The sequence below is a fragment of the Phodopus roborovskii genome, unplaced genomic scaffold (assembly GCF_943737965.1).
Source record: "Phodopus roborovskii unplaced genomic scaffold, PHOROB, whole genome shotgun sequence".
NCBI lineage: Eukaryota > Metazoa > Chordata > Mammalia > Rodentia > Cricetidae > Phodopus > Phodopus roborovskii.
Genome location: NW_026125489.1, coordinates 13,284,179 through 13,299,087, shown reverse-complemented (window position 1 = coordinate 13,299,087; position 14,909 = coordinate 13,284,179). Strand labels below are relative to the sequence as shown.

Below are 14,909 nucleotides of genomic sequence, written 5' to 3'. Positions count from 1 at the left end.
GGAAAGACTGGCATGGATGCAGGAAATCAAACTTGGATCCCCTGTTAGAGTAGCTCATGCTCATAGCAGCTGATCTGCCTCCATGTCTAGGTTTTCCTCTCAACACAATCTGTCTGTTTGTCTGGCTTTCTTCTTCATCATAATCATCATCATCATCAACCTAATGCAATATTTTATAAAGACTCCCCATGAAGTATGTCTGATGTCTTTCCCCCAACATTATCTGTAGGAGTGCTATCCATGCTGTCCTTTATACTTGTTTTTCTCATTGCTGTCCATCATCCCATTAGATGAATATACCACAGCTTATATTCCCAGATGCTTAACATGACCAGTGACTTATGAATTATACTGCCATGAACTTTTGTGGGCATACTTCCTGGTAAAGACACATACTCCCTTATGCTGAGTGGACCACTTAGTATGCCTGTGCCCACCCCTGAAAGATACTGGCAAAGAGTAACCCCGGAGGCAGGATGATTGGTCTAATTGTTGTACATCTTTGCCAGCACCTGGCGTTGCCTGTTTTTTTCATTGTCTTTCTCTTACTGAATGTGTATTGGTGGTTTTATTTTGCACTTCACTGGAGACTAACGATGCTGATTAATTTTCACATGTGCATTATTCATCCAGATGTCCTCATGTGGACCTTGACGTGTTGTAGCTTCTTTGAAGAAATCCAAGCCTACTTGAATTTTAATTTTACTGTATTGTATGTCAAGTTGTCATAAGTGCACAGATGGTTTGTAGCCTGTTTTTCAGTCTCATCTGTTTACTTGCACCTGTCTAAATACTGCTTCATAACAAATAGATGCAGCTTGCTTTAAAGTCAATCCAGTTCAGAAAAATCCCATGGGGCTTATTGGTTAGGATTTCCAGATCTGTGCTTTCCACTCTCTTGATTTCTTCAGAGGAAGAGGAGGCGAGGAGGAGGAGGAGGTGGGTGGGAGAGAAGAGAAGAGAAGAGAGAAAGAGAAAGTGGAAGAGGAGGAGGAAGAGGAGGAGGAAGAGAAGGAGGAGAGGGAACCTTGCTTCATAAGTTGGCAGTAGGATTGGCACGTATAGTACAGCCTTCTGTCTCCTCTTTTCTCTGGATGCAGCCTCTTGCAGGTGCAGGTACATTTCATCCTTGTACCAAATGTTACAGGTTTTTAATCAGTAAAAGCAGTTAGTCTGTGTAATTCCAGTGCATACACTTAGCCTATTATCCCCACATGCCTGGTCATCCTTTCCACCAACTGTCAATGACAACATTCATCTTTAGTATTCAGTGTGCTTAGTTCTTTTTGAACTGATTCAGAACTTCTATAGAGAAGCATTTGTGCTACTTCCTGGGCCCCCAGAAGCCAATGTGGCACTCTGCATTTCATAATATAAATAAGCATTTGCTTATGTCCTTTTGGAATGACTCCAGGCTCTTTGATGCAATTACTTTACCTTTCATCTTTGCTCACTGCTAAGAAATAATACGATGTAAGAGCAAGGTTGTTTTCCAGATCTGTCATATGGCTATAATCAACTGCTTATCTTGTCTTCCATGATAAATATATTTATTAAATGGGTATAGTAATGCTTACTTCACTATTTTATTTTTAAATTTTATTGCAAGCATGAAATAAACCATTGCACATTACAGTGATTTAATAGTGACTAGTGTCTACGAAATCCTCATTAAATGGTAGCCAGCACTGCTGCTGCTACTTCCCCAGCATTTAAAACCATTCCAGGGACATAGTGAATGTCAGGTAATTGCATTAGTTCCAGTGGGTTACACTGATATGAGATGATGCAGCCTCTGGGACTCTTGCTTTGTTCCCAAACTCTTGTTGGATTAGCAACCAGGTGTTTTCTATCTCCAGCTTGTAGTCTGTGGGATCTAGATGTTGCAGAAGCAAAGGTTTATCCATTTCCAATAACTGCTATCCATATTTTTACTATTATATCCATTGCTATTTCATTGTTCCTGCAGAAGAACAGTAATGCTCTCTATAGAGTATGAAGATCACAGAGCTTGAGCTCTGGCACTCTTTTTCCCACCATTGTTTTGAGTATGGAATAGCATCAGCAGCCTGTTACAATCTGACCGTTAGGGCTCAGTGTGCCAGGATTTGTCTTCCTGTGTAGTAACTTAGCTGCTGGAAGGAGGCATATGTTGGTTTTGGTCAGTGATGCTGCAGCTCTGGGCTATCGCTGCCTCTGTCATCATACTCCCCTTAATGTTTATCGGCAGGAAACTGCCCATCCTACCATCTCACAGGGACAAGAATTGTTCCTGTGAGTTTATTGGCAAAACCGCTTAGGCTGTTCATAATTGCAGGTGCTAAGAAACTAAGTGCTATGCTAGGAGGAAGGCAGGAGGAAGGGGTTAGAAATGGCTTTGAGCTGGCGTTCAGGCTCGGGTCTGCAACTCCAGTGCATGTCAGGCCAGCATCGACTGTGTAGGAAGGGTGTAACAGCAAAGGGAAGAAAAGGGAATAGGGGAGATGCCAGTGTGACTCAAGGTGCTATGTCTTTTGTGTCTTTACATATTCACACTCTGAATTTTAAATTTCAGTTTTAATCTGTACCATTTCAAAATATTTCCATAGCCCTTTGGTGCACTTGTCATTTCTGTCGATTGCGATTGCTCTAACACAATGACTTAGAAAATGTATTTTGACAGGATAAGAACTACCTCCACATTAACAGAGAATGACCTTGCTCAGAAAGTAGAATTTGATGGAAGGATCTTATCAAGGTAATTGCCACTTTATCAATTTTCTTAACTTCTGTGATTATAATAATATATTCTCTTCCTTCATAGAAATGTCAAGATTAGGTACATTTATACTAAAACGGAAAAAAAATGTGAATTTTTGGGTTCTAAAATTTAAGCAATAGCTATTAATGTTACATATAATAGGACACTGTAATATAAATATTTTAATTAAGAGTATTTAATAATTTATCATAAGTCTTTTCAAAAGATTGGATAATTCAGTGTATTACTAATAGATGTTTCTAAACCATTTAGAAGTTAATTTTTATGTCGGATGGTTAGTTTAGTTTAGTTTTTTTTTAATAGTTTGAGTTAACAGATTATTGATAGAGCCAATGACAAGGAAGATAGCCTTTAATTTTTTTACCTCAATCTTGTAAAATCTGCAAGTTCAGCATTTTAAAGTCTGCTTTATCTTAAGTCCCTGTCGCTTAGCAACCTGCATTGTAACAGAGCTAGACACTCACCATTATTAAGCTTATGCCTTTTTCATCCAAATCTAACTCAATTGGGGCTTTCCCCCAAGCTGTAGTGTACTTCCCATCAACCCGTGTGGCCCTTAAGTCACTGGCACACATTCAAGGGACTTACGTTATTTCCACTTAAGATATACAATCTTAGTTTATCATTTAATTTAAAAATCACTGTATTTTAAAGTCATTGTCATTGTTTTGCTAGAAATGGACGTGATGCCTGCAGAGAACTGATTGGGTTTTTCTTTACCCATGACCAATCCCTAACCGTGTATGAATATCGAAAGTTCGGGAAAAACAGGTAGTTCTGAAACACTGTAAGTGCACTAGAGAATTGCTTCTGAGAGGAACTGGATGACTTCATTTTATTGTTGCTGTTTAACTTCTAGAACAAATGTGCTCCCTTTTATTAAAAAAGGCACTTACAGTCATCAGTGTGGACAAAGAAAAGGAAAGCGGTACCGGCTTGGTGACTTCTATACGGTAAGCGTGTGTGTATGTGTGTGTGTGTGTGTGTGTGTGTGTGTGTGTGTGTGTGTGTGTGTGTGTGCTAGTACTTAATGCCTTGTCTGGGACTATGTGCATCTCTCTGGCATGGAACTAGAGTACGGGTCTAGTTTATTTTCCTGAGAAGAGGCATTTGTGTGAAAGGCGAATGGTCGATGTTTTCTGAGAAGGTTCTGCCTCCCAGATAAATCCCAGTCATAATCTTAAGCATAGCCCTTATTTCCATAAACATCCACACACTGTTCCTTTATGGAGACTGTTGCCAAATGAGAGCTGGGCTCTTGGTACTTTTGAAGCTCTCTCTAGAAGGCCTGTTCTGGGGAGGTGGCTACCTCAGCAGCACTGGGAGCAATACATCACCTAAGGAGGTACTTGATTTTCTCTGTAGCGTGGCACTGTCCTCTGGAGCTGTGACTATGATAGCCTTTATTCTTGTGACTCTCCCGTATTTCCCAGTGTGCTGAATTTTTAAGTCATTACATTCACATACGATCACAATGAAACAATCTCTGTGCCAACCATTCATACAATATTCATATATGTTCCCATTCTAAACATTGGAGAGAGAATACTGAGGAAGTTAGAACCAGCTTTGCTTTGTGACAATTGGAGTATAATCGGACTCAGTTAGGTGGGAGCCAGATGGGTGAAACAGTGGACCTAATTGTATACACTCTAAGAGTTCCTAGAGAAAGTTCCATCGAAGGTGAATTAAGGAGTAGGTGAGAGTACGGAAAAGGCTTCAAGGTGGAGAGGAAGATGTGCAAAGGACAAAAGCAAGACAGTACATGGATTATATGGAACAGTGAAAGTAGGTCAGTTTGGTTGGAATAGAGATATAGAGTATGGATGGCTGAAAATATACTTGGGTCGGAGATGGGTTAGTTGGTGGAGTGTTCATTCTTGCAAGCAGGAGGACCTGGGTTTGAATTCCAGACTTGTGTTAAAAATTCAGGACTTGATAGCACACACTTCTAATTTCAGTGATGGGGTGACAAGGACGGGTCAAACTTAGATTTATGGGCTGGACACAGCTGAGTCTGCCTGGTGAGTTCTGGACTAGAGGGAGACCTGGTCTTATTAAAAAAAAATAAAGGTGGATAGCACATATGGTATGATACCTAAGGATGTCCTCTGACTTCCACACACAGTACCCATACTCTCCTCACTCATCCAACTAAATAAAAAAGTAGTGTGATATTAAAGAGTAATATATCAGGTAGTCACTGAAAAGATGTTGATAGAATGGAGAGGCTATATAACCAGACTTGTAATTTAGAGTTAGCTCTCCGATTTGAATGTGTGGGATGAGTTGAAGACCAGGCACATATGGTAGGCACAGACTGGAAGGTAATCTAGCAGAGAACTCATGATAAGTGTGTGTTTGTGTGTGTTCAAGTCTTGAGTTTTTTACACGGATACTGGAATTTTCCCCTTCCCTCCTGCTTGCAAGATTAAATACTGCCAATTGAGCCATCTCTCCAGCCCATCTATTTTCTTTCATCTCTACTCTATGTCTATATTCCAAGCAGAAATAGTATCCTTGACAAGCAAGTGGCAATGGCTACAAATCCTTAGGGGACACAACCACTAAGATATGATGACCAAGTCAGGAAGGAGTGAAGGAGGAAGAAACGCTAGACATCTCAATATTGGGTTAAATGCACCAGGCCCATGACCTCCATGATGTCTACAGCAAGTCAGTTCGAAGTCCTCCTGTGCAATCTGAAGATAACCTTCTGACTGTCTGTTGAAGGCGACAGTGACTAACATCCCTGAGCTGTCGCAATTCAGTGTAGTTGCAGATCTACACTTACCCTCCCACTCCATATGAAGCAAATGTGGGAATGCAGTTCCCTCTTTACCCTGGTAAAGGGAGGAAGAAAGAGAGCAGAAAGGAGTCAGGAATGGAGAAAGGGAGGCAAAGAGGCAAGAAGGAAGGGAGGGAAGGAGCAAGCATCAGTCTCACTTTGTGTTTATGGCACACAGTTTGAAAGGTTACCTCAGCAGCTTTATATACAACAGCAGGGTTTGAGTGTTGTCTCTCCCTTGATATTCACCTTTGGTAGAATGGTTTCTCTTCCCGGTGAAAGACTTTTCTTGGTCATAAAGGTAACAATAGACATCTAATTTTCAAAAAAAAAGTTATATGAACCCCAAAGGGAGAAGAAAGTGCCTCATCACAGTCACTAAGTTTCTAAAATAACTATTTCACAAAGGAGGAAGGGGAAGCACTTCCCTTATTTTTCTTCCCCCATTTTTCCTCATAAGAAGAAGGAAGCCTCTTTTTATTGAGTTTGTATTAGTCCTTACGTTGGTCACACGTGAAATTAGAATAGTAATTCTGTGGATTGGGTTAAGAATTTTTGGTTGGAATTTTGTCATTGAAACTTTGATGCTCTCATTAGGTGGAAAATATGGTTTTGTAGCTTTGTGATGTCTACCATCCAAAGACCAGGAGAAAGAGTATGCCCAATCTACCAGCGTTTCCCTATTCCACAAGGCATCTTTCTGTGAAACAAGAGCTCTAGTTCTGAATTTGGGGATTGTATTAATTTTCCCCCCTTCTGTTACTGTGATAAAATATCATGACAAAATCAATAGAAGGGAGGAAAGCTGTACTTGGCTCACAATTCCAGGTTACAGTCATCATCACAGGAAAGTCCAAGGAGACAGGAAATTGAAGCAACATGTCTTGTCACATCCACAGCCAAGAGCAGAGAGCAATGAACTAATGCAAGTGTGCTAGTGTCCACCTTGTTGTCTCCAGTCCCAGACATTCCAGGATCCCCTGTGCAGGGAATGACGCCACCCACAGTGGATGGATGAGTCTTCCCAACTCAACGTTATAAAGACAGCCCTCCCATGCTCACTGGTCAGTCTAATATAGACAGTCCTGTAACATGAATTCTAACAGGTCTTAATAATAAAAGCCTGGAGTCAGTTATAGGGGAACATGCTGAGAGATCAGAGAGATGAAGGAGCAAAACCACAGCCATCTTACCTACTCAACTTCCTAGTGAGCTCCTCTCTTTTCACACCTTACCACTTCCTCTCTCCACCCAGCCATATCACTTCCTGTCTGCCTGTACAGATCTCCAGACCTCTATGGTTAACCAATAGCTAGCTATGCCCTCTGATCTTCAGGCAATCTTTATTTGTACAAACAAGATGTTGCCACACAGTCCCCCATTGATACTCCTTCCCCAGATGACTCTGCATTATGTCACGTTGACAAAACTAACCACTATAGGGATGGCTATGCATTAAGTAGAACTCATGTCATATTTCCTGTGGTTCTTATTTAATATACAAATTCTCCTTTATTCATGTGGATTATTGTATAGAAGTGTACCGTGTTAGGTTTGTCTTTTGAAATTAGCTCATTTCTCTGGGTCCATGTGGTCCCTAAATATTTTTCAGATCTACTATATTTTGGGCACTATTAGAATATCCTAAGGCACTATAATAAAAATCAAATCTCTTCAACCAGCATGAGTTGGATTTTAGCTTTGAATACCTTCTAGCTTTCAAAAGTCTGTCTGTTCATTTCCTCAGGGTGCAACTTTGACATTTTTGAGCTGCGATCATCCTAGCCTTCCAAAGAGCATAAAAGAAAATACATTGTTTAGACTTCGAATTACAAATATCGATCAAATAGCGTTGAGTTCTCTGAAGTAAGTCAAATGCATTTGTTATTTTGAAAATAAGTGAAATCGCTGTAGTTTTTATCTTAAAAGGAGATTCTATCACAGGGCTGCATATAGTTACTTAAGTTCCGTATCATAATCAAACTCACTTCTTGTTTGAGGACAGTTGTGGCAATTAAATTAAGTTAATTAAATTTAAAATTGTTCTATTTTATAATAAGCATAATTCATTTGTTTTTGCTATTTTACTAAATGCCATCAAAGTGGTGCTCTACAAGACAGGTACCAGTTCATCTTTGTAACTGTTTCCTACATTGTTGGTGTGATGCCTTTTATCACATGAAAAGCCATTGTTTCTATGGTGATGCTATTCATTGATTGACTACATAGTGAAAATGCTATGAATAAACAATGACATCAAGGGTTATTTTAAATAATAGAAATAACACACTCTTCTTGTTGAATCTTTTTGACCCTAATTGTGATTAAAATAATAATTGATGTTTTGTATATATAAGGAACACAGTCTACAATCTAGCTGTAAGAGTATTCGGTATTTATTATTGTACTTTTGGGGCTTTAAAAGCATTTTTCTAGTTTATAATTTGCAAGCTACAACTGCTTTTAAAAATGAATAGTTACAATTAAGTATTTAAAAACATTAAAGCAGTTATAAAAGTTAATATCTTCAAAGAGTGTGGTCCTTTTAGAGTGTTTACTTAATTCTCCATAAAATCAAAAGCAGTGGGCAGAGGTAGGGATTGCTTTGGCTTATACCGCTCCATGTCTGCCGACAGCATCTTTAAGCCTGGAGTGGGGAAGCATGGCTTAGAACCCCTGTTCTCACTTGCAGAACTGCCTCTGAGGAACACGAGAAGGACACAGTCAGTCGGGAGGCACAGGATTTGCTGGTGCTACGGGCCGTTCAGGGTATGTTGTGATTTTTCTCCGCTCAAGTACTATTTATAGTTTTCAACTAGCTTCCTTGTTATCAGTTAAAACAGTATTTTTGATACTTCCAGGTTTTATAGACTTTGATTTATAATTCTTGTGTTTTAGAATGTACAAATATATTTTCTAAAAGTAGCATATATTTTTATAATATGATATATATATATACATATATATGTATATATAGTAATATTTTTATGGGGCTGGACAGATGACTAAGCAAATAGAATATCTTGCTGCTATTCCAGGGGACCTGAGTTTGGCTCACAACACCTACACTGAATAGCTCACAACCCTCTGTGATTGCACCTATGGGGAATCTTATGATCATGCCCTCCTTTGGTCTCTATGATCACCCATAAGCATGTGTGCCTGTACACACACACACACACACACACACACACACACACACACACACAACTATATATATATATATATGTATATATATATGCATAGTTAATAAAGTAGCTGTCAACATACAATTATATACATAAGTAAAAAATAATTATTGAAGTATTTTTATGATTTTTCTGTATTAATGGTACTAAGGAAAACACATGAATGATAACAATAATTTTAGAAATATTAGATACTATGGGTTTTAATTATAAGCCAAATAAAGTATGAAACTGAATTTTAAAAAGTTTTAAATATATTTATTTATTTTTATATCTGTGTTTCTGTGTGTGGACACCTGTGATACAGCATATGAGTGAGGTAAGATGACAACTTGGAGGAGTCAGTTATTGCCTGGAACTCAAACTCAGGTCATCAGGATTGGTGGCAGATACCTTTATCCACTGACCTATGTCATTGGATGATGGTGTGTGTATATATACATATACATACATGATATACATACACACAAATATATACAGAAGCACACACACATTCATATATATATATGTATGGAGAGAGAGAGAGAGAGAGAGAGAGAGAGAGAGAGAGAGAGAGAGAGGCTCACATTGTAGCTCAGGTGGATTGGTGATAACTGCATACCAGGCTGGCCTGAAACTCATGGCAATCAATCCTCTTACTTTTGCTCCACAGTTTTTGGATTACAGGCGTGAACCACCATATACCTGTTTTATGCCCAGATGGCATCCTGAAGGCACTCCTGGTTTAGTGCTTGGCTGTATGTCTCCCGCTCATGTTCTATCATGTGTTCTGATGTCTGTGAACAAATTCTGCTATTTAACAGACATGCAACTTTGTGTCGATTCTTGGCAACTATTCCTTCACCTCTATGTGAGAATGTGAGGGCAATGTCTCCTTAACTTCTGCTGGGAATCCATAGGGAGCAAAGGAGATGTGGGTAGGTGTAGGGCACTAAACATTTTTACAAATTTCTAAGGACTTGTCTCAACTACTGCAGTATGCTAGCTATAATAGACAATACATTTGCTTGACTTCATAGTAGAAGGGAGAAAGGAATAAAATAATCAAGAAGTCAATATATACTTCTAGAATTTAGATGAGTCCTGAGATATTATTCAAGATAAGACATTCACATTAAGAGGAAGCAGTTCCAGATTGTACAAGGCAGAGAGACACAGAGAGAGAGACAGAGAGAGAGAGAGAGACACACACACACACAGAGACTTGATGAGACTGGGTTTAGAAAATCCTCCGTGCCCTTGTTAGTAGTGTTCTTTTTCTCCCTGCTGTCATAGCCAATAATTTTTTATCCCTAACGAAGCTGGTGACATTTATTTTTTTTATAATATGTTCATTTTAATATGATACAGAAGACATCAATGAAATAACTGTGCTATATGGAGAATTTAGGAGCCAGAGTATATAACCTCTAAGAATTTCTGGAAAAAATTGTTACTGTGAATATGTACATTTAGGCTAGTACTCCAAAACCTAGATGCCATTTGGCTGACTATGATCCAGTTTGAAACTATTAAACTACTTAAAAATTTCTTAACTGATTTGTGTGTGTGTGTGTGTGTGTGTGTGTGTGTGTGTTTGTGTGGCATCAATTTTTGTAATTCAGTTAGTGTAAATAAAGAAATAAAAAAGACAGTGAAGATATGAAACAGTTAGAAAAAGGGGTCTAAACAAGAAAACCCAGGATTTTATTTGTAACACTTAGATTATTCTGAGTAAAGAAAAACATTATTTTCCTGTATGTAACATGTAACACTTTCACCACACAGTGGTGCTGTAGTTCTGGCATGCCCTTGTCTTCACTAACAAATGCTCTGCCTTCCAAAGGCTTTTTTGTTGGCTCAATGCATATTTTCACTGAATATTCATGCCCCTTATTTTCATTATTATCAACTTATTTTCTCCAAAGAGAAACAATTGCATTTTGATAGCTTTCGTGCACAGAAGCACTTAATTTCCATGACTCTCTTTATTAAACAGATAAACTAAAAGAACAACTCCACAAGAGAGGTGTTCGGATTTTGACTGGATTGGGAAAATACTTTCAGCATTTAGACAAGGATGGAAGTGGGCTGTTGGAGAAGGCAGACTTTCAGCGAGCTCTGAAAGCTGTTGGCTTAGAAGTGTCTGAACAGGTATGTACCATGCACACTGCGAGTGTATTCTTGCATGGCCTTGTTTACTTCTTTAATGAAATTTCATTAGCTCATTTGTTTCCCCTTTAAGGCCTTGTCATCAGCTGTAAGCCACCAGGCAACAAATCCCATTGATTTTTTTTTTTTTTTTTTTAGAATTTTGATGTTTATTCCTTTATCCTTTGCTTGTGAAGTGTTTAATAGCCAGGCATGTGCTAACCTCTGAGGTGACATACTCTTCACTCCTGTAATCTTTAAACGAAGAAAATGGTTAATATAATCATCAAATAGAGTATGCTTTGAGAGCACGTGTGGTGTGGTACTCAGTTCCAAGCCAAGCCAGCAGAAAGGAGAGGGGAGACCATGGGAATACTGTGGGAGGAGGATGCTTCCAGGTTGGGTTTTGGGTAATGAGGAAGAATGAACTGGACAAGGGTAGAGAAGGGCGGAGGCAGTCAGTAGATCTTCCAGAAAGAGGGGAGCATGGCTCTGACAATGGTCATTTCATGGAAAGGATAAGCATGTTCCAGGCAGAAATTGTGGCTCTGCCCCATGCACACCCTTCACTCTCATGGCAATGATCTTGCACTGGGTCTGTGTGTTCTAGATTTTTCTCCTCAGCATTTAGGCCACAGCTTTCTTTACAGAGGAGCTTTGCCATCTGGTTTCCAATCCGTTCTACATCAACTTCCATTTTGTTTTCTTCACGGTACTTTGTATCTGCCTGTAATTAAATGGCACATCCTACTCAACTGGGGACCAGGGGATTTCAGCTCCTGCTCTTTCTTTAGCATCTTCAACTGAATCTGGCATAGCAAGCATGAACCAATAGTTCATAGCTTGAGCAAGTAGATAGAAGAGTAGGAGAAATTAAATCTGGTATGTGAAAGCCTCGTGTTCTGTACTGGGAAATTTTGCTTGTATGCTAAAAGTACACAAACGATTCAGATCAAATATTTCATATGCAGGAGTCTTTTGCATTTTCTCTTTTGCTGAACAACTGTCTTGTCACATGATGTATGTCTCTGTAATTAGGCAAGCACTCTTCTACCCACTGAGCCATGGCCCCAGCAATACAGTATTTATTAATGATGAGAAAAAGGTAACTATAACATATATTTGTTAATATAAAGTACAAACAAATACATCCCCAAAAATTAGTCTTCTGTATTTACCTCAAGGAACTATCCAGAAAAGAGAGTCACTTAGCTGTGTAATCTTACACAAGTGTTTGGACTTTCATTGACAGGCTTTGCCTGAACAATTCTGAGATGATTGCTGCATTTAGGGAGGCATGGGAGTGCAAATAAAAAAATTACTTGGGAGTTTGCTTTAACAACTATAAAATTCTCTGTCAGTGTGACATTGCATATCACTGTTGTGACACAGTTGTTTTTTGGTTGGTTGTGATGATGTCTAGTGACAACAACCCAGAGGCCATCCACCTTCCCATCTTCCTTTCATAGATGAAAAAAATAATAAAAGGAAATTAGAATGCTGTGGTGTATTTTTATTACACAAACAAGCAACCTATAACCGATAGAGGACTGGTGTCTAGATAATCTGGCCCTGTGTATATACATAAGTACTATATTACTTCAAAGCTTCTGTATTTGTTTCCGAGATGTTTATAATGAGTGAATAAGGGTATAGTTATCTAAGACTTCTGTCTTTGTTACTTTCCTAGTGCTGTAACAAAACTCATTGGTCAAGGCGATTTGTGAAAGAAAGCATTTAAGCTGAAGGCTCTTAGTTCCCCAGATGGTTAGAGTCTGTGGTCATTGTGGAATGGAGCATGGTAGGCAGGCAGGCAGGCCTGTCACTGGAACAGTGGAGATTCTGTATTGACACAATAACCGTGAGGCAGGGCGAGAGAGCTAACTGGGAATGGCATGCTCTTTTGAAACCTCAAGCCACACTAGTGGCTCCAACAAGGCCATTCCTCCTAACCCTTCCCAAGCAGTTCTACAGACTAGGAATCAAGCATTTGGATATATGAGCCTGTGGGGGCCATCCTTATTCAAACCACCACGATGACGAAGATAACGAAATGGGTTTCATCCTTTATGATATGCTTTGCTTTATTATAAACTTCATCTACTAATTAATTTTTCATGGTGCTTGAGTATCATACACACAAAGTAAATTTTCTGCCATTGATCTACATGTGCAGCCATCTCACATGTTTTAACTCATATGTCTGTTTTCCTTCTTGTTGTATCACCCACACAATATATGCACTCTTGCAACTAAGTGCATGTAGGAGAAAGTGAGAATAAAATGTAAGAAGCCTGGGTCTCAAAGGTAGAAGTAGAACCTACCTGTGAAAGAGCATAGTCATTCTCTCTGATTTTAAATAAAAAGTGATATGCACCACAAAGAACCAAATTTATATATAGAATACTATCAATGAAGTTAAAACTCCATCTGAATTAGTTTCCATTCTGAACCATATGTAGATGGAGTCATATGCATGTTTTGCCACTTAGGCTGCACTGCTTAATTCTTGAAAACATTTATTCCGAGCCTTCGGAAGTCCCTTTAACTCCGGTATTCTTTGAGTTAAGTGAACACATTTGCCTCTTGCCCATTTTATGCATGATTTGTAAAAATTAAACTTAGACTCAGTTATAACTCAACTGCACATACACATTTTTCCCTCAATGTATGAGGCATTTTGACATGCAAAAACTGCACAGATCACTGGCTTCTGAGAGGCAGACTAATTTGAATCTTAGTTTCTAATTACAGTTTTAAAATGCTAGGAAGTGGACGAGAATCATTTCTGAGTATTATTTGCTAAGGTGGGTGGTTTATTTACACTCTCATTTAAAGCTAACAACTTGATAGAAGCACTGAAAATATACCCATCTGAGATTCAATAAAGGAATGTTGTGATTTCTTTTGTTACTAAGATCACTGAATAGAATAGTGAATTAAATAGCACCTTCCCCCCCCCCACAAAAAAAAAGCACACGGGAATGACATTAGGTGTTCAGGTAGAATTATACTATTTAGTGTAAATCTGGGAATAGTTTGGAAGTCATTCAAACCTTCAATGCTCCCAAGACCACATGAAACTCAATTTATAGTTTCAGTGTAAATGGTCTTTCAGAATCTGAACAGTCTTTCAAATTGCCGAAGATATAATTTGAAAATGGAGAATAAAATACATTCAAACCAAGCGCACAACAGCCATTACACTTTATATAAAAAGGCACTGAAAGGTAATGGTGAGAATGTAATGTATAAAGAGAAAGGGAGAGGTTGATCAAATGACATAAATTTGTGTTTGGGTAAGAGGATGGGTTTTATCTATTGCACAGCCTGGTGAATACTGTCAAGAACAATGTACCATGCCTTTAAAAATAGCTAAAACATTTACAGGGCCTAGTCTGGTCCTATGCAGGTTCCCCAGCTGTCAGTCTGGAGTCACTGAGCTTCCACTTGCTCAGGTCAGCTATTTCTGTGGGTTTCCACAAAATGATCTTGACCCCTTTGCTCATATTACTGTTCCCCTCTCTCTTTGACTGGACTCTGGGAGCTCAGCGTAGCTTGGGCAGTCTGTGGGGTCACTGGCAGTGGGACCACGATTTATCCCTAGTGCCTGAACTAACTTTGTGGAGCCCATTCTCTCTGGAGGGATACCTTGATTGGCCTAGATATAGGGAGGAAGGCCTTGGTGCTGCCTCAAAGTGATGTACCGGATGGACTTCATTGATTCCCCATGGGAAGCTTTACCCTCTCTTCCCTGAGGAGTGGATGGGGTAGAAGAGCAAGAGGAGGGAGGGGGAGGGAACTGGGATTGGTATGTAAAATGAGAAAAGATTGTTTTAGAATAAAAAAGATAAAAGAGAAGCTAAAACAGATTTTAAATATTCTTACTACAAAAATGTTAAATATTTGAAATGGCAGAGATGGTATTTTGTTTGTCTGGTTTGTTCTTTCTGTACCATATGTGTACACTGAGATATCGTGTTCTGTTCCCAACATAGACTATTATTTATCAACAAAAAATATCATGATAAGACCCTTAGGA

At 38.9% G+C, this 14,909-nt stretch overlaps 1 protein-coding gene across 2 annotated transcripts in view; it reads left to right on the top strand.

Annotated features, from left to right (window-relative positions):
* Caps2 (calcyphosine 2) overlaps positions 1-14,909 on the top strand; it is a 46,256-nt gene that overhangs the window by 27,175 nt on the left and 4,172 nt on the right. For both annotated transcript variants that reach the window (XM_051176255.1, XM_051176254.1), the window contains 6 exons: positions 2,663-2,737; positions 3,437-3,532; positions 3,621-3,714; positions 7,297-7,415; positions 8,242-8,318; positions 10,716-10,870. In XM_051176255.1, coding sequence (XP_051032212.1) covers positions 2,663-2,737; positions 3,437-3,532; positions 3,621-3,714; positions 7,297-7,415; positions 8,242-8,318; positions 10,716-10,870 — 616 coding nt within the window. The remainder of the gene's footprint in view (positions 1-2,662; positions 2,738-3,436; positions 3,533-3,620; positions 3,715-7,296; positions 7,416-8,241; positions 8,319-10,715; positions 10,871-14,909) is intronic.